Below are 18,221 nucleotides of genomic sequence, written 5' to 3' on the forward strand. Positions count from 1 at the left end.
CCGGCGGCGAGCCAACCGGCCGGCCGGTGCCGTGGCAGGAGGGGAGCACCGAGTCGTAGCGGCAGCCTGCGGGGGTCCGGCCGCCCCGGGAAGCGCGTTGGGCCGCGGGGTCGCCAGTAGCGGGCGCGGCCCCTTTAAGCGGGGCAGCCGCGCCGGGGGGAGCTGTCAGCTGCCATCGAATGGGCGCTCGCACCGCCCTCCCGCCCCTTCCCCTCGCTGCCGCATCGTCAGCCATCCCCGGGAAAGCGTTCCGATTGGTCGGCCGGCAGCAGCTTGGCGCTCCTATTGGCTGGAGGGGTGCCGGGAGGGGTGGTTTTGCTCCGCCGCGGTGGGCCCCGCCCCGCACAGGGTAGGCTGCGGTGCGGGGGAAGGAGACGCTGCCCTTCCGCGGCCATGGCGCGCGGCGGGGGGAGAGGGCACCGAGCGGGGCCGCGCGCCCCCCCGCTACGGTGAGTGGTGCCGCCCGCGCTCGCTCGCGAGGACCGGGCCGGGCGGGCCGCACCATCACTGGGGCGGGGGAGGGGGAGACGGGGACCCCCGGGTGGAACTGGGCCTGGGGATGGAGGACGCACCGAGTGAGGGAGGCTTGGAGTTGCCCGGGGTGCGGGTGGTACCACGGGGTGCACAAGTGCAGGATACACGGAGGATGCCCTGGGAGCGCCAAGGGGCCGAGAGACCCCAGGACACAGGGGTACGGCGGTGCTCGGGGGTACAGGGGGATGGGGATGCCCCGGGGGTGCAGCGGGCCCGGGGGGCCCTATTCGCAGGGACCCGGCTTGCTGCGGAGCCGGTGCGGGGGCTCCCGGGGGGAGCTGCCGGCCTGGGGCCTGCCAGGCCGGGGGGTTTAACCCCCGTGCCCGGGCTGCCTCACCCAGGGCTGTGGTGAGGTGCCCCCGACAAGGGGGTTTCCTTGGCACCTTGCTGCCTGTACCCCTCCGGCAAGTCTAGTAACCCCCGGACTGTTTTCTGAGCTCAAAATTTCATGCCCTTTGCTCTCCTTATTCCCGCTCTGGCCTCAACGTTGCGTTTAACCTTGTGGGGAGAGCCCGTCACCCACGCCTGGTCCCTGTGGTGACCCTGAGACCATTTCAAACGTGACTGCTGGACGGGGTCACACCAGCCCAGGGAGTGGCACCAACCCACAGGGTCACACCAGCCCGGGGGGGGCACCAACCCACAGGGTCACACCAGCCCAGGGGGGGGCACCAACCCACAGGGTCACACCAGCCCGGGGGGGGCACCAACCCACAGGGTCACACCAGCCCACGGGCTGTGGGGTGTGAGCCTCCGGTCAGCCAGGAATGGGGGGGTTGCCACTTGGCTGTGACACCCACCGTGGGTTTCTCTTGTTGCCGTGGGGAGATGCCAGAGCCCGGCGTGGCCGGATAACAGGTAAGAGGAGCATCTCCTCGTGCAGAGCGGGGTCAGCTTGCAGGGAGCGGGGCCAAAGGATTTATAATTTTGCGGTGTTTAAAAGACGACCCCCTCTGGTTTCAGTCCGTTCTTCTGGAGCTCTGTCCTTGACATGAAGTACATCCCTCCTCCCCAGCTCCCAGCAAAGCTCTGCATAAACTCAAGCAGTGTTGAAACCTCCTGGGCAAACCGCCTTTGATTGGTCTTTGATACACTGTATGAAAGCAGAGTTTTGACAATGAAAGCATACATATGGTTACTTGTGCTAATTTTTTTGTATGCGGACTGCAAATAAAATCTCTCCAACCACGTGCAGCCATTTCTGGTGCATGTGGAAATCTCTGGCTGCTATTGAGTCCAAGGGTGCTTCTGCTATAGAGCAGTTTGGAAATTTGCCCCTTTGGTTTGTAGGACAAGTGAAAAAATTGCTGTGGTTGCTGAGAATATGCCTTAGATCTGCTGCTTGGCTCTAGCAACATTGCTGCTCCAAGTGACTTGGTGTGTGGTTTGTGAAGTGCAGCACAAGAAGGCACAAGTTAGGCGTTCACTCAGCTGATTTTTCTCTTCTTTTTGCAGGGTGAGGATCGCTGGATGAAGGGCAGCCCCAGGACTCTGAGCCAGATGCCACAGAAAAGTTGAATTTCCTTGCGAGCAGCTCACACAGCATCCACAAGTGCCCTTCCCCTTCGCGGCTCCCGGAGGTGCCGACATCCTCATGCAGACATGGCGTTCAGAAGGACAGAGGGAATGTCTATCATCCAGGCCTTGGCAATGACCGTGGCGGAGATCCCCGTGTTTGTTTACACAACGTTCGGGCAGGTACAACAAGCGGGAAGGGAATTTCTGTTGGATTCCTTGGGTGTTCTCTTTGTGGGTTGTCTGTGGTAGTTGTGAGGGACGGAAGTGTCACAGGGTGATGCTGGAGGACCTGGGTAGTTTGAGGGTTTGTAAGAATTGCATGGAGAGTTTGGGGCGGTGGGAGAGAGATACTCAGGGTGGGCTTGGAGAGGGGAGAGAAGGGCTTCCCACATCTCTCCCCAGGAGAATGCTCAGGTTCAACCTTTCTCTTCATCAAAGGTGCTGAAAAAGAGACATCGTAAATAAGAGCAATATATTTCCCACTTGTAGCAATGCAACACTTGGAGCAATAAAGCTCAGCTACATACCAGGGTTTCAGAGCTGAATTTGGGTAACCTGGATTGCGTCTGTTACAGGCTGTGTACAAATTTGACAGCACGTTCTAGTAATGAGGACTGAGACCAAGTTCTCCAGGTTCTGTCAAAATGATGCTCCACAGTTTCTCCACTGCAAAGTCTTAGTTGTGTAGCAGGGGCTGTGTTTTATGGGTGGGAGGAGGAATGCCAAAGTGTCTTATGTTCAAGACTGCTTTAAAACAAGCAAACAAACAACAAATAAGGGTAGTGGAAGTGGTTTTTCATTGTTGCTCTTTCGTATCTTTTGTGTTTAAAGTCTGTCTTCTCTCAGCTGCGGCTCTCTCCAGGCCTGCGTAAGGTGCTGTTTGCTACAGCTCTTGGGACAGTCGCGTTGGCTCTTGCAGCTCATCAGCTGAAGCGTCGTCGCCGTCGAAAGAAGCAGATCGCTCCGGAGAAGTGCGGCTTTAAGCCTGGAGGGATCACAGTGCCCATTTTGCCAACCAGGAGGGTCTCCTCTGTGAAGAAAGGTTGGCCTTGCAAAAAAGGGATAAAATCCCCAAAAGCCTTTTGTGAGGAAGCGAAGAGGGTGTACAGGGAGTGATGGGAAGTTCCTGACAGCTGTGGGGAGAGGAAAGCAAAGCCATTTGTGTAGTGCAGCTGTGGACCTGTCACTCTATGCGTCCCCTGATAATGACAGCCCGGGGCATGCGGTGACCTGGTTGTGTATTGATCTCAGTGATGCAAATATGATGCCTGACCCAGGGGTCGTGGTTGTAGAGGGGAGGGCGGGGAGTCGGGAGTGTCCGTCCAGCTCTGCTCCTGGGCCTCGGGCAGCTTCTTCACCTGATTGTATTGATTTTTTTACAGTAAGACTGACCTAGATCCACAGAAAAGCATTTTGGGGCTTAAGCATTTGTTTTATGAAACATATAAAAGTCTTTAAGCGTTTTTAATAATAACTAAGGGAGCAACATCTGTGTTCTGCCTGGCCCGAGGGAAGCTGGAGGAGTTTCTCCTTGACACTTTCCACTTTTGCTTGCTTCCTGTGATCTGTAAGCAGTGAGTAAATATTCATGCCTCAGATCCCCCCTGATACTAGGTTTCTTAGTGTCTCAGAGTAAAACAGAGCATACAGGAGATCTGTGACTCATTTCAAGGTATTGGATGCTGCTTTGCCCATCCACAGTCACACTCAACGGGGGGATGTTCCCCTCCATATTCACAGCTGCAATGAACCAGGCCTAAAATCCTGGCTTTTCTGTGACCTTTCCAACTGCAGGATATTCCAGCAAGAGAGTCCAGAGTCCTGGCAGCAAGAGCAATGACACGCTCAGCGGGATTTCCTCCATCGAGCCCAGCAAACATTCCAGTTCCTCCCACAGCCTCGTCTCGGTAAGGACCTTATCAGCTGGGCTGAGTGGGAGATGTGAGTGCACATACCTGTAACATACCTGTAACAAGATCACCAAGTCCTTGGGCTTGTGCTGGTCAATTGGTAATGCCAAACTTTTGGAGCAGAACAAGTTATGGTATAATTTTAGGGCGGGTTCTGCTATTAACCTCGCAGTAACTCTCTGGAGTTGCCTGCTTGAACTTGGTATTTTCACATGGCTGAGAGCCCCGGGGTAAATCCCACATCTTTGGCCAAAGAGGTGCTGCAGGAGGGACTTGTGTGTGGGACGTGGCTGTGACTCCTCGGGGCTCTTTCTGCCCCCTCAAGGAGCAAGGCTGGGTTGTCACAGGGTCTGGTAGCAATGGGGAGCTTGTTTTCTTCCCTCCGTGGTGCAGGTTTGGGTGGCCCAGCAGCTCCTGTGCTGGGGCTGCTCACAGGTTGCTTGGTTGTTAAAACTGAGTTAACTACCAAAATTGGATAGATCCTATCAGGAAACACAGCCTAGTCATTCTACCTCCTCCAAAGCCAAAAGCAGCCTATAAACACAGGTAATTCAGGCTTAACCAGCCAGGAGAAGCCATCACTGCTTATACCCACCTCTTGTGAGGCCAAACACAGAAGGACTGGGGAGTGCTTGTGGCTTCAAGATCTGTTTTATATCCCGCATTGCTCAAAGCCTTGCGTGCCGCTGTTGGAGCAGCGCATAGCACAAGCGAAGCTCTGCAGTTTCGTCCACTGCGACTCACTGCAAAACACCCCTCGGCATCACCCGCCTGGGCTCTGCGCCTGGTTAGTGCTGCTGGGGCAACAAGAGGGAAAAATCAGCCCTTTGGCCAGCAACACCCTGCAGTTTGTGCAGGCAGTGCTGTATTTTCGCTTGTCGTGTAGGGTTAAAGTACCAAAAAGTTGCCAAAAGTCTATGTTGGCCCAAGTGTGTCTCCAGCAGGCGGCAGTGCTGGCCCAGCAGCCCTGCACCAGTATTCCCCTGGGGTAACCGGGATATGATGGGACGTGTCAGTGTGGGCCAAGCTGTGTCCTGCTCTGACCTCTGTCCCCCTGCAGGGACTCTTTGTTTAATTCCCTTCCCACAGATGCTCTCTGGGTTTTGTATTGCTGAACTCTGTTTCTCTTTTGATTTAAAAAAATATCTGAATTCCTTTTTCTACTGTTGGTGCATGTGTGGGGATATCCACACAGAGAGGGATCTGTTCCCCTACCCCCTTGGTTGCGTCCATGACACCGTACTCACTGCTTTCACATTACTTGATGGGAAAACAGCTCATCCTTCACACAGCGGCAGTTTCTGCATGTTCTCATCTGCTTCCTGGGGTTCTTCTCTGCCCTCTAGGAAATAAATCAGCAGTTCTCGATCTCAAGGTGATTTATTAACACTCCACCAAGATTAATCAATGGAGGCAGGGCAAGAATTCATCTGTCACATGATTACAGTAGCTTTTCTCTAGCATGAGGTTCACATTTGGATGTCTTTCTCTAATATGAAAACACTGGTCATTGATAGCGTTTTAAACCAGCACTTTATTGGGTCTGACTTTAAAAAACATTTATGCACTAGTGTGAAATTGGAGAAAGCTGCCAATTCATCATGTGGATCTGAGTGCTCAGGCCTCCCAGGAGAGGGTTTGGTTACAAAGAAAAGAGCAGGGATCCCCCTGGCCAAAGTTCTCAGCTGTGTTTTTGCTGCTAATCTGTTCCTTTGTTTGGATTATGGTCACTTCCCCCACTTCCAGCAGTTTTTGCAGAGGCAGCTGGGGCTGACATGAACTTTCTATGACAATCCTTGTGCCTTTGTAGTGATTGCTTTGGAGCTTTCTCCAGCTGTTGCCTCCACCCATGCTCTCCTGGCGCTCGCCGTTGTACAGCTTGGCCTTTCCTAATGAAGCTTCGGTGTGAATTGTTTGGGAAGATAAGCTGCCGTGGTGCTGGGTGGAGAAGGAGAGGACTTCTCACCTCCCCTCTCAGCACCCTGCTAAGTGTGAACCCAGCCAGGAGGGGGCCCGTAACCCTTGTTCCCTTCCCAGGCAGGGGGATACCCATATGGGGAGCACAATGGCGAATACGGGGCAGGGAAATGGCTGATCATTCAGATTTAACTACTGGTGGTGTTTGTGTGATCTTAACACTGCTGCCCTTGGAGAGAACTCAAAAGGTGTTTGCTGTTCTCTGCGCCTTTCCTGCAGATGGTAGCAGTCAACTCTTCGAGTCCAATGCCAGCATCAGCGGGGATGTGGGAGGCCCAGGCGATGGGGGATGCTGGAGCCATTGGTGACTGCAGCGCAGAAAGCCTCTACATTCAAGGTAAAAAAAGCACAAGGGTAACATTGCCCTTGGTGTGGGGGTGTTTATCACTGTGAGAGGGTGTAAATTGACATAGAGCATCTGCAGCTCAATGGAGAGTTCTAGCAGAAAGCTCTTTCCCATTCTTGACTTAAACTCAGTCACTGGCTAGTTGTAAAAATCCCATCTTCTCCTAAAGATACATTTCTGTTTTCTCAGTGAATAATTTACTTCCAAAATACTGTTCCTTGAGCGACAGGCTCACCTTGTGCGGAGAACAGTATTTTAGAAGTAACGTGGCTGATGTTTTAACCAGTTGGGGGATGTTCTCCTTAACTTCGAATCCAAATTAAACCATATTTAAAAGGGAAAGAAATAGAATACATTTATTCTTCCTTATCAGTTGGGGTGAGGGTTTCCTCTTGGCTGGATTGTCTGAGTGAGCAAAGACTTGTGCTGTATCGCTTTGTTCGTGAGTGGCCTGGAACACTCACAGCGTGTATTTGGTTGCATTGCCAGGCATGGAGCTGTTTGAGGAGGCGCTGCAGAAGTGGGAGCAGGCGCTGACCATCAGGCAGAGGGACAGTGCCAGTACCAGCACCCCTGTGCCCTGGGACAGCAAGAAACAGCAGGAGAGCATGGCTGAGAACATCCCAGAGGTACGTCCCCTCTTTTGCCTTGCATTTGCCAGCTGGGGAACATGCTGAAAGAGCAGCCTGAGTGCTGGAAGCAGTAAGTAGGAGGTTAAAAGAATTGGAAATTAAGGGCAGAGTTGGGCCAGACTCTGTTTAAGAGCTGTCTGTATCTGTGGCTTCCTTATGCAATGTGAGTGGGTGTTTTTAATATTTCTTCTTTTAAATAAGTCTCGCCCCCTCATTCCCCAGCTTTACAACCCACCTTCCAGCATTGTGTCAGTCACTGTCACCAAGTTCTCCAGCAGCAGCAGAGGTAGGAAAAGGCTGTAACAAATACGGCGCTGCAGAGGAAAAAAATAGCATTTTGCCTGGCAGTGTTGTGTCTCTAACTTTCTAACACATGCAGAAGTGGAGATCTTGATGGTCACTGTCACACCCCTGGGAGCTGGAGAAGCAGAGGCTGGCTGCCGCCTTTTATTAATGAGTAAAGTGACATGGTAGTTTGGTAGGAGCTATGTATGCCCGTGCTCACTGAGCAGGTGGGGCAGGGAGACGTGTAACTCGTTCTGCCTACAGCTATAGAAACAAGTGTTTTAGGATAACACCTTGTTGGCTTGGACTTGAGGACTGTGCAGGGAGGGCCTCTGATAAGAGGAGATCAGACTGGAAGGCTCAGTGATAATCAAAAAACTAAAGAGAGCAGCTGTAGCTCGGGACTGTCAAAGGAGCTGAACTCCCAACTTTGCAGGAGTTTTCGCTGGTAAAAAGTGTTCCTGGCCTCTTATAAACAGGGCATGGCATAGTAAGTGTGTGGGATATTTATTTTCTGTGGCAGATAATATTTATCCAAGTCAAATCTGGATTCTCTTGTTTGTCTCTCCTTCAAAAGTCTTAGAGTATTTCTAAAACTGACTTAAAACCAGTTGATTCATTATCCAAATAGATTTTATGCTTCTTGTTAATGCTTCTGTCTTCTGGGTGAGATATTCATGCAGACACAGGGGCATGAACGCAGGATGCTGTGTAAGTCTTATTTTTCCTCCCTTTTTTTAATCATCCTGTACTGCTTAAAGTAACCTTTGCTTATGCCTGGCACCTTAATCCAAGGACTCTGACTCTGTTATCCAGTTCTGGATAATCTGTTGTATTCAACACAGGTTTTCTGATGTGATTCCCTCTTGAAATTAGGCTAAAGTCACAAATCAGGAGAATTGAGTTATCTCCAACTCATTAAAATACCTGTTTTTCTGGATGGCAGGTTAAAGTTCCTAAGATCTTTCTTCCTTTTTCAACAGGAAAACAAAATTGTAGAGCTAAAAAGCCAGAAGGTTTGAATAGGCTGTGTAGAAGCTTTCCTCCCCTTGCACTATTAGCTGCATTGTAGGATTTAAATCCCATTTTACTGAAAATTTCCTTCCACATTTGTGCTGTCAGTCCGTCTCTGCCCAGCTGGCTAAGGGCGGCATTTCTGTGTGTTCAAGGAGGAGTCCCAGAAAAGGGAGTTCGCCGAGAAGCTGGAGTCCCTCTTGCACCGAGCCTACCACCTCCAGGAGGAGTTCGGGTCTTCGCTGCCGTCGGACAGCATGCTGCTGGATCTGGGTATGGCAGCTGCCTTAGAAATGCATTAGAAGGCCAGTTTCTTTTCTGATTTTACGTCTTTTCTGTAAGCTAGGCAATGAAGAGGTGACAAGGTGCTGGTTTTGGGGTGGGAGGGAGAGCACATTGGCTAAGAGTCCATAAACACCAACACTTCCTCTCCTCCAGAGAAGGCTTTAATGCTTCCGCTGACAGACGGGTCGTTGCGGCTTCGGACGGATGATGAAGACAGCTCCATTTCTGAGGATTCTTTCTTCTCTGCAGCAGAGGTGACAAGTTCCAGCTGTGTGTAGCAGTCCAGCTGCTTGGAAGGGAACCGCAAAGGCAGGGGAGCCAAACACAACTTGGCAAAGGGAGATGATATGACATGGAGCAACAGCCCCAATTTGGGAGGTTCATGGTGGATATTAGGAAAAGTTGTTTCATTAGGGGCGAGGCGCAGCCCTTGCCAACCAGCATTTCCATGTAATTTTCCTGTCTACTGTAGATAATGTGCCATAACAGCTAGGAAAGTACTGTAAATCTAATGTAGTGTGGCTTGGTTGAGTGAATTTTAAGGGATATTGAGCTGTGTCAGAGCTGAAACAGCTCTGAAGCTGGCAGGAAAATAAATATCTTAGTGTGAAATAATCAGGGCTGACAAAAGTTGGCCAGCTAAAGAGGGCCCGTCATGCTTGTATGCGATTTCTGAGTATTTGCAAATATTTGATGAGGCCATTTTGTTCTTCCCATGCCTCTTGCCACCCCTACAGCTCTTTGACTCTCTCCAGTTTGAGGAGATGCCATTCCACCTCTCTAAGCCAGCAGCAGCATACGAAGAAGCTCTGCAGTTAGTGAAAGAAGGGAAAGTTGCGTGCCGGACGCTGAGGTGAAGTACCAGCTGGAGTTGTGGGTCCTTGTGTCGAAGCTCCTTTGAGCAGCATGAACACATTATTTGCCCTTTGAGCTGCCCTATAAGCAGAATAAACCCTTGGGGTGGAAACCCTTAGCACCCTTCCCACTGCTTCTGACTTCCCAGGGCACTTGCCCCAGATTTCGGGACATGTTAAGAAAGGGTAATTGTCCCAGGAAATGAGGAGTGTGGCTGTTCTGTGTGGCTGGCATCATCCTGTGCTGTAACAGCCTTTGCAGAGGTGCTGGTGTCCCCAGGAAGCTGTGTGAAGGGGATGCAGTTGTTACTTTCTCCTAGGCACAGACTGGGAATTATTTTTTGAGAGGAGCATAGTTTTTAGGAGCACAGACATCAGGAGAACAAAAACTTATACAATCCTTGCCCTTCCCCTCTAGGACAGAGCTCCTGGGCTGCTACAGCGACCAGGATTTCCTCGCGAAGCTGCATTGCGTCAGACAGGCCTTCCAGGTGAGAACGGCTCGAGGCTCCCAGGTTCCTGCACGTTGCTGCCAGTAGCACGTTCTCTTCTGCCTGCGCAGGGGTAAAGTCTTTGTGCCTCCAGAGCAAATAACTGCAGCAGCAGCTGAAGCTCCCCTCGCTGAACTCTGTAATCCCATCCCGATTGATTTGATTTGGAGATGGGGAGGATCCCCTGGGCCCCGTGCCCATCTTGAGCGGTGGTTTTGTGGTCAGTGATGCTGGATTAGTTCTGGGAAGTGAAAGTCTGGTAATTTCAAAGCTGCCCAGGAGCTGCTGCCCCCATTTAAGAGCTTTTCACTGGGCTGGAGTCAAACGTCTGAAGTGGGAGGGTAAGGTTTTCTTCTCCGTACTGTGACCCAGATCCTAGCAATGTGTGTCTAGAGTCCGAACAGCAGCTTTTGTGCCTGGCCCCCCTGCCACTCTGTGGCTCCTGCACCTCTGTTGTTGCTGCTTCCAGTCTTTCAGCCTAAGTTTAAACTTCCTGAAGAAAGCAGTTTTGTTTTGTGGACTCCAGCTTATTAAAGGTTAATGATAGTGATGTATGCAGCACTGCACCACTTTGCATCCTGTCCTTTTTTCTTCGAAGTCAGAATTCATGTGGGCGTAGGCGTTCACCGGAGACTTCTTGTGTTCCCTTTACAGGAGCTGCTGGAGGATGAAAGCAATCAACTGTTTTTTGGGGAGGTTGGGAAGCAAATGGTGATAGGACTGATGACAAAAGCTCAAAAGGTAGGATGTTTATGTAACAGCTCAGCTGCATCTTGTGAGCACCGAGAAACTCATTCCTCCATCCCAACCTAGAGATTTTTCCAGTGTCTTGGAAGGAGAAAATTCATCTGTATGCCTGTGACTATTTGATGCATTGATGTTGATGTTAGCTCAAAACAGAGCACAGTATCACAGTATGTTTGGGATTGGAAGGGACCTCAAAAGATCATCTAGTCCAGTCTAGTCTAGAGCAGTCAAGCTCTGGTGGAATGTGCCCACAACTGTTTGTTGTACCTTCTGAAGTGTTTTGTTTCTCTGCTCTTCTAGAATCCCAAAGCTTTTCTGGAAAGCTACGAGGAGATGCTGCGTTACGCACTGAAGCAAGAGACCTGGCCGACCACTCAGCAGGAGCTGGAGGGAAGAGGGGTTGGTAAAGACGTTCTCTCTAGAAAGTTGCAGAGGAGCTGGGGGAGCAGCCCAGGAGTGAAAAAACTGCTGCTGAAATATGATTATTTTGCAAATGTGTATTGTTGGGGAGGGCGAGGGTAAAAGTGGCTGTTGGGGTGTTTAAACTTCGTGGCAAATCTTGCCATCAGCACTACTATGGCTAAAAACAAAACCAACAAAAATGAACAAGCACACAAAACCCAACCCCCCAACTTCTTCTAGAGGGCACAAGCTACTGCCTGTAGGTCTGTAAGATTTGTTTGCCTTTTGACTGGGCTTTTCCTGGATGCAGGATTAATAAGTCTCTTGGCCAGGAACTGAGCATACACAGCTCAGTCCTCGTGCCTTGGTGACCAACTTCAGCTCATTACGTTGTGTCACTTCAAAGCGAAAGAGTAAAGCTGTTCCCTTCCCAGACTGTTCTGCTCTCTGACAGGTGGTGTGCATGAGTTTCTTTGATATTGTGCTGGACTTCATCCTCATGGATGCTTTTGAGGACCTGGAGAACCCCCCATCCTCTGTGCTGGCCGTGCTGCGCAACCGCTGGCTCTCCGACAGCTTCAAGGAGACGGTACGTTCAGCAGGAGCCCTTGTGCCGAGCCTGAGATCTCGGTGCTGACGCTTGGAAGGAGTTTAACCTCTGCTGTCCTGGCCGAGCTGAATTTTCTCTGTAGAAATACCATGCTTTCCCGAAGTTCTAAACAACAATCTTTTGGTACATGTAAATGGTTTACAAGAAAGCTTTCCTTATTTCGAAAGCAGCTGGTTAGCTTCAATAGACTTATTTCTCTAGCGGCCTTTATCAGCGATGCCACGGAGGTGTTAAAAGATGGCAGTGCTTATTTTCATGAATGAGAATAAGAGGATCAAAATGTAGGGAAAAACGTGTGGGGTTGTGGTTTTTTTTGCACCTGGCCATTCATTCTGGTGGTACCTCAGCAGACATGGAGACTCAAAGAACAGTGCTTTAGCATTTAAGACTGATCGGTTTCATAGACTGAGAAGAGGGTGGTTGGGAGGCACCTTTTAACAGCTGTCTGCCCACAGTCTGCTTGCTGGGGTGGTTGGCAACGATGCTGGATCATATTAGCAATCTTCAAAAACACTTTGGCTTCTCTGGAACAGGTCTGGAGTGTCCAAATCTGCTTCCAGTTCACTTAGTTTTGTCAGTCATTTTAGAGTTGTTGGCGCAAAAGCGCCACTGCTTAGGTATTGTGAAGGCAATGTGTTGGTGAACTGGTTTTTGTGTTGTTTGTTTGTTTGTTTTTTAAAGTAATCCTGTTAACTGATGGTTTCTCTTCATTAATCGTAGGCTCTAGCAACTGCCTGCTGGTCAGTTCTGAAAGCAAAAAGGAGGCTTTTGATGGTAAGCAAAATTAATTAAAAGGGGAAGAATCTAACGTATTTGAAGCTGAAAAGATAACAGCTAGATCTTGACAAAATACAAAATCTGAGTGTTATGAGACTGAACTGAATCGCATTCTTTGTGACGCTTTAGAGCTCTGGGGTCCAGCCGTCATTGCTCCAGTGCCGTGCTGGTGTTTTATTGAATCAGTCTGAGTTTATTCTCCCTTTTTCTTAATGTGAGGTTCAAAAGGCAACATTGCCTGTCTGGTATTCCCTCTCCCTGCTCGCAGTAGCGTAGGAGTGGTCACAGACACCGCGCAACAAGGCGAATTGTAGTTTCCCTGCGGGCTTCTCGGTTTCCCAGCGCTGAGTGCTGACCAGCTGCTACTCGCTGCATTTCCCTGAAATCTGTGGCTTTGTAAAATACCACAGCAGATGAGTTCACGGACATGGGGAACAGGAAGCCGCCACTTCACAACCCCAGTTCTGCCACAGGGTCTGTGGCCTTTGGCGAGTTTTCAACTCCTGTCCCACAACCAGCTGGTACAACTGGGTTTCCCTTGTGAGATGGGACAAAGAGAAATGAGAGCGTTGGGAGCTCTGTCTTGGATATTCACATGCGCTTTCCTAGCTTGGTCGGGAGATTATAAATAGTCTGTAAAGACTGCCTGATGGCTGCCTTCCATCTTCTTCTATTTATTTTCCTCCTGAAACAGTAGTTTAGAAACATGAGGATAGGAAGCTCTAGTCATCCTTCAAGGGATCTGAAAGATAAATGTAATTCTGCAGGAAGAGGTGTTCCTAAGTAGCTCTTAGCTTCAGTTACTGCTGCACGGTGCTTTCTGGCATCGAATTTGGTTCTTGATAGGGAACAAGCTGCTAATTCTGTCTGAGAACCAAAATGACCGGCTCTTCCCTTCCCTGTGGCAGGTACCAGATGGCTTTATCTCTCATTTCTACTCCGTATCGGAGCATGTCAGTCCTGTTCTAGCCTTTGGTTTTCTGGGGCCCAAGCAGCAGCTATCTGAAGTCTGCAGTTTCTTCAAGGTAAGATGGATTTTCTGTACATAATCTGCTGTCTTCTGGCTTAAAGCTGCAGATGTATGCTTTTGGTGACTGATGTGGCATTAAGAAACTTGGCTCTGTACAAAAGCCTTCTAAAAATCACTGGGTTTTGAGATGCAGATTGGTAAGAATTCCTAGCACCATTTCCTGTAGATTATAGCAAAACTGTGTGATGAGATCAGTTTATACCATCAGTAGCAGGAAAGATTATGGTTGCATATGCTGAAAGAATATGTTGTCTAAGAGTACATGGGATCTTACAAGTTACGTTTTTGATCTGAAAGCCTAAATCCTCTTGTTCTTGTAGATAATATTATGAGAGGCTGTTTTCATTCAGTAAATGTTTGCATGGATATTACCATGGACATCAGCAATGCATTCCTAACTTGGAGCTCCGCTGTCCTGTTTCAGAGGCATGAGGGGATTTAGCCACAAAAGTAATACCCAGCCTAAAGCAGATCTTTGCTTGGATGGTAGACATGCAAAATTCCCTCTGGGGTTCTCTGCTTGCTCCAGTCCGAGCAGCTGGTATTGGCAGGTAGGAGGTCACACTACTGTAAACCTTCCTTTTTTCTTCTCAGCACCAGATAGTACAATATCTGAAGGACATGTTTGATCTGGACAACGTGAGATACACAACAGTGCAGTCGTTGGCAGAAGACATTTTGCAGCTGTCGCGGCGGCGCAGTGAGATCCTCTTGGGATATCTGGGCACTGAGACTTCTCCCGAGATGAATGGAACGCTGCCTGGTGAAAACGAGTCACTGGAGGAGCTCATCTGATGTCCGGGGAGGAAAACAGCTTTGTACAAGGACCTTTTTCCTCCCAGAGATGGATAAAACTACCTGCAGTGCTCAGCAGTGGCAGCAAGACTATTTCAACACACAGCAACCTGGTGGGACCTTCTGCTTTTTGTAGCCAGTAGTGTTTGCTGGGATGGATCCAGGACCACTTGCCAGCTTATGGTTTGAATTTCTTCTTTGTTCCACCTTCCTGTTCTTTTTATTATTATTCTTTTTAATGTGTCATGTAAACCACGAACTGCCTGGGCCCAGATTATTGCCCAATTCTCTTGAATAGGGCAACATATGTACCTGTTTTGCCTGTGTGTTTTCTGGGAGATGATCCCTGACGTTTACGATTGTGTGTGGGAGTGGGAACATTGTTGGTAAATTCTCCACTTGACCCTTAGCTTCTCAAGGAGGACTTGTTTGCTTTGGGATTTTTCATATCGTTCTTTCTCTGCTGTGTTCCTACAGACGTTACTGCTGATTTTTACCTGATGTGTTTTAACACGTGCAATGTGACTAGCAAAGATTTCTTTCCCAGAGAGGAAGAAATACTTCTGTAAAGCACTGAAGTAAAACGCAGACTTTTGTAACTGTTCTGAAGCTCTGAGGAAGTCGGTCTGTTCCCTCTGTGTTGCTGCTCTTTGCAGGCCAGATGATGGGCTCTGTGCCATGGAGATTGCTGAGGTCCATATTTACAAGCTGGTGTGAGGAGAGGGTGGATTTGCATCCTGCCTGTGCATGCACAAAGTCTTGAATGTCCATCAAAGTGCCTTGCTGTATTTCAGAATGAGCCAGCAGCGGTTTTGGCTGGGTAGGAGGTGTGGGGTGTGCACAAGAACCGGTATAACGTGGTGGCTGTTCCTACGATGTGCAAGGCAAAAAGGTGTTGGATGTAGTGTACGAAAGGGGTTATGTGTGCAGTCAGCTGGAGAGCTGGGGTCAAGCTGCTAGAGAGGAAACCACTCTTTAGGCTGTAAATCTTGAGAAACATCACGTAGTTTTGGGTATAGATCAAACGCACACAGGTGTATTATGTGTCTTTGTAGTGATCATGACTGCACAGCCGGTGTCTGAACTCCGGCTGCTTTGGGACTCAGGCTGAGCTGGTACTAGCCTGGGGCAGCACAGTGGAATGCGCTGGGCTTGAGGCAGTCCTGGCTTTTGTGGGGGGTTTGCAGAGGTTTGCTGAGTCCTCTGTGGGGACAGTGAGATCCAGCCTGTGCTCTTTCCTGTTTCAGTCCACATATGGCTCCAAGTCCCAGCCTCCAAACAAGGAGGTCTTCAGGGAGAAGAAAACGAGGACTTTCACAGAAACACAGGCTTTGCTGCTTTTTCTCTAGATGGATTGGTTTTCCCTTTGTGTCTGTTCCATGTACAAGTCTTACTGAGCCATATTTTTGCAAAGTGGGGGGAAGAATCTGGAGTTTCCATGGGAGTGGAAAGTCACTGCATGGGCTTGGAGAATACAAATGTTGTCTTTCTTCCTCTTCAGATATCTAATGTGGATTCTGCTGATAAAAGCAGGAAGGAAGTAAGCAGGGAAAAAACAAACAGGAGGATGTAAAAGGAGCAGATAAATGCTCCTGAGATGCTTGCAAGAGGGTAAGTGCGGAGCACGTAACATCTGCTGCTCTATAAGCACAGCAGACTGATGTGGCTTATCCTGAAGACCAGATTAATGCAATAAACATGTCAGTGCTGAGGCAGAAGTGAGGAGCAGCTGACCCCAGTGAGGCTGTGTGGAATACACTGTTATGGGAAGGATTTAAGAGAGCAATTGAAACTAGGGAAGGTCTCTGAGGTATCTTGCTCCTGGTGGCATGTGGTGAGAGAAGGAACAGAGGATGTTGTATTAGCACGACACACCTGCTGTGTGTAAACTGTGATTTGAAAGTGCGTTATATTCTGAAAGCAAGTTACTTTGCCAAAAAAAAAAAAGAAAAAAAAAAGAAAAAAAAATATAGTGCTTTGTGCTGTTCTATGGCTGGTTTAAAGAGTAACTTCAGCAGCTTTGTATAGTGGTTGAAAAGATGCTAAAATGTGAAGATTAATGTAATAAGATGGATTGTAATTCTAAACAATCAGTGCTGTTAATTTCCGATTTTTAGAGTTGTTTTATGTGTATTTATTTACTACTTTGAGTGTATTTTGGCCTCAGTGCTTGGGACAGCCTGTCTGCTTTGTGTACGGTTTTCGCATCCTGGTGGGAGAGGACACTGAAACAGGGTCCCTGTGAATCAAACACTAACGTGCGTTGCGGCTTTTTAAGCTAAGAAGTTGTAAATTCTTAATCAATCCAATGGAAGAAAACCAGTTTCATTGCAGCTTTACGATTTTGTTAGCCGTTATTGCGAACGGGGCGAAGGGAAAGAGGGATCTTCCTGGAGAGCATCCGCAGCTTCTCAAAGGCTGGGTTCTCCTCTCCACTGATCAACACTCACTCGTGCACAAGCCAAGGGTGTGTGAGACAAACTCATTTTCTCTTTGCTGGGGAGGATGTTAAACATGTGGATGCGACATCGAGCAGGGACTGAGGCTGCTGCCACCCATCCCATCCAGAGCTGGGCTTGGTCCAAACAGCCACCACCTTGTACTCATCTATTTTAGAGTAACAGTTTGCGATGGAACAACTGCCTGTCCTCTGGCTTCCTACAAGACCGCTAGAAAATGCTTTTTTCCCCAGCATATTGCATTTAGCAAAGGAAATTCTTCAGTAGTAGTAGCAGATGAAATACACATTCAGGTAGAGCCTCTAGAGATATTTGCCTTTTTTTATAATGAACCCTTATTCTCAAGGGGTTAAATCATTCTGGGCTGACACTTGCGAGATTTTAGCACTGATGGGGATTTAAAGTGGCTTAGCAGCTATGAAATAAAATCCTCCAATAGTTTCCGATGCTTAAACAGAAATTTCAAATATGCATGACTTTCAGATTTTACGTGGAGGTTGTAACAAGCTTCACCAGTGGTTAAAGTACATACTCAGTACTTTAGTATGTATGTAGAGACTAAACCACATGGCTCTAGGAGGGTCTTTATGATCTTTAAAGCACAAATATGTTAATAAAAAAGTGTGAGGAAAAATCTGCCTTGTTGTATCTATGAGATCAGTGTGGCTTTGAGGAGCATGACTTGTGCTGTCTCATAGGAGGAGGTGGGAAAGCAGGATTTTATTTACCCCTCTCCAGTAGAACATTCCTCTGCCATATCTGAAACTAATGAATGTAAACTTGTGCCTATTTTTTCTTGATTTCCTACAGGTGTAAAAAAATCTGTTCTTGTTTTGCTTCTTTCTTTTTCTTTGTGGCTATTTTATTTTTAATACCTTTAATCCTAGGATGTGGGCATTCCAAGTCAAATAAAACTTTCCTTCATTATCGTGGGTTTTGTTTCTAAATGTCCTCACTAGAAACTCAAGCCTTTGGTTTGTGATTTAGGTGGCAGTTGTGGTGACACCTCTGGCACTAGAATGGTGTATAAAACAAGGATTGCTCTTCTAGACGCAAAATCCTAAAGTTACAAGTAAACTTCAGGGATTTGTTTGCATGGGGTGTCCTCCCTGTTCTACTGAAGACAAGTCTGTAGATTAAGCAGGCTATAAAATAAACACGACTCCTTGTCCTCTGAGCAAACTCTTGGGTTTAATTTTCCAGATTTTTTTCTGTTTCCATGGTGTTTTGATTGTGTTTGGGTGGCAGACACTGATACAGTGATAACAGAAAATCCCAGTAAGGAGCAGAATCTCTTAAACATTGTCCAGGTTCTTGTAGCCTACCTACCAGACTCCCAAACGATGGGAGAGAAACCTCCGGTGCGGACTGTGGGTTGATATCAGAGCTGCCCGTCTGCTGAGCAACACAGAAAACTCTTCTCCTTCTTCTGAAGCTATTACAGTATATTTAAATACTTTCTTTTTCACATGATACAGAAACCAGACCCAATCAGATAGGCTGTTTGCTTCCACAGCGATTAACGATTTCATCCATGTGCTTAAAAATAAGCCTT

At 48.4% G+C, this 18,221-nt stretch overlaps 1 protein-coding gene across 3 annotated transcripts; it reads left to right on the forward strand.

Moving 5' to 3' along the window:
* Positions 1-353: 353 nt before the first annotated feature.
* Positions 354-17,595, forward strand: MIGA2 (mitoguardin 2). 3 transcript variants are annotated; one of them, XM_082067966.1, is made up of 16 exons: positions 354-449; positions 1,990-2,232; positions 2,884-3,094; positions 3,847-3,959; positions 6,159-6,276; positions 6,775-6,914; positions 8,372-8,489; positions 8,655-8,755; positions 9,239-9,354; positions 9,774-9,846; positions 10,501-10,587; positions 10,894-10,992; positions 11,450-11,584; positions 12,326-12,379; positions 13,291-13,407; positions 14,007-17,595. In XM_082067966.1, the coding sequence occupies exons 2-16, from the start codon at positions 2,137-2,139 to the stop codon at positions 14,205-14,207; spliced, it is 1,779 nt and encodes a 592-aa protein (XP_081924092.1). In that variant the 5' UTR covers positions 354-449; positions 1,990-2,136; the 3' UTR covers positions 14,208-17,595. The 3 variants fall into 3 exon arrangements, with proteins under 3 accessions (XP_081924092.1, XP_081924093.1, XP_081924094.1); XM_082067967.1 differs by having other exon boundaries at positions 8,375-8,489; XM_082067968.1 differs by having other exon boundaries at positions 2,899-3,094.
* Positions 17,596-18,221: the final 626 nt, after the last annotated feature.

Source organism: Streptopelia decaocto (assembly GCF_964273445.1).
Source record: "Streptopelia decaocto genome assembly, chromosome: 17".
NCBI lineage: Eukaryota > Metazoa > Chordata > Aves > Columbiformes > Columbidae > Streptopelia > Streptopelia decaocto.

Bases quoted from the DNA above. Each gene is read 5' to 3' on its own strand.
- MIGA2 (XM_082067966.1), top strand. From the start codon at position 2,137: ATGGCGTTCAGAAGGACAGAGGGAATGTCTATCATCCAGGCCTTGGCA. The intron at 3,960-6,158 runs GTAAGGACCTTA...CCTTTCCTGCAG, and splicing joins CCTCCCACAGCCTCGTCTCG to ATGGTAGCAGTCAACTCTTC. The intron at 8,490-8,654 runs GTATGGCAGCTG...CCTCTCCTCCAG, and splicing joins CAGCATGCTGCTGGATCTGG to AGAAGGCTTTAATGCTTCCG.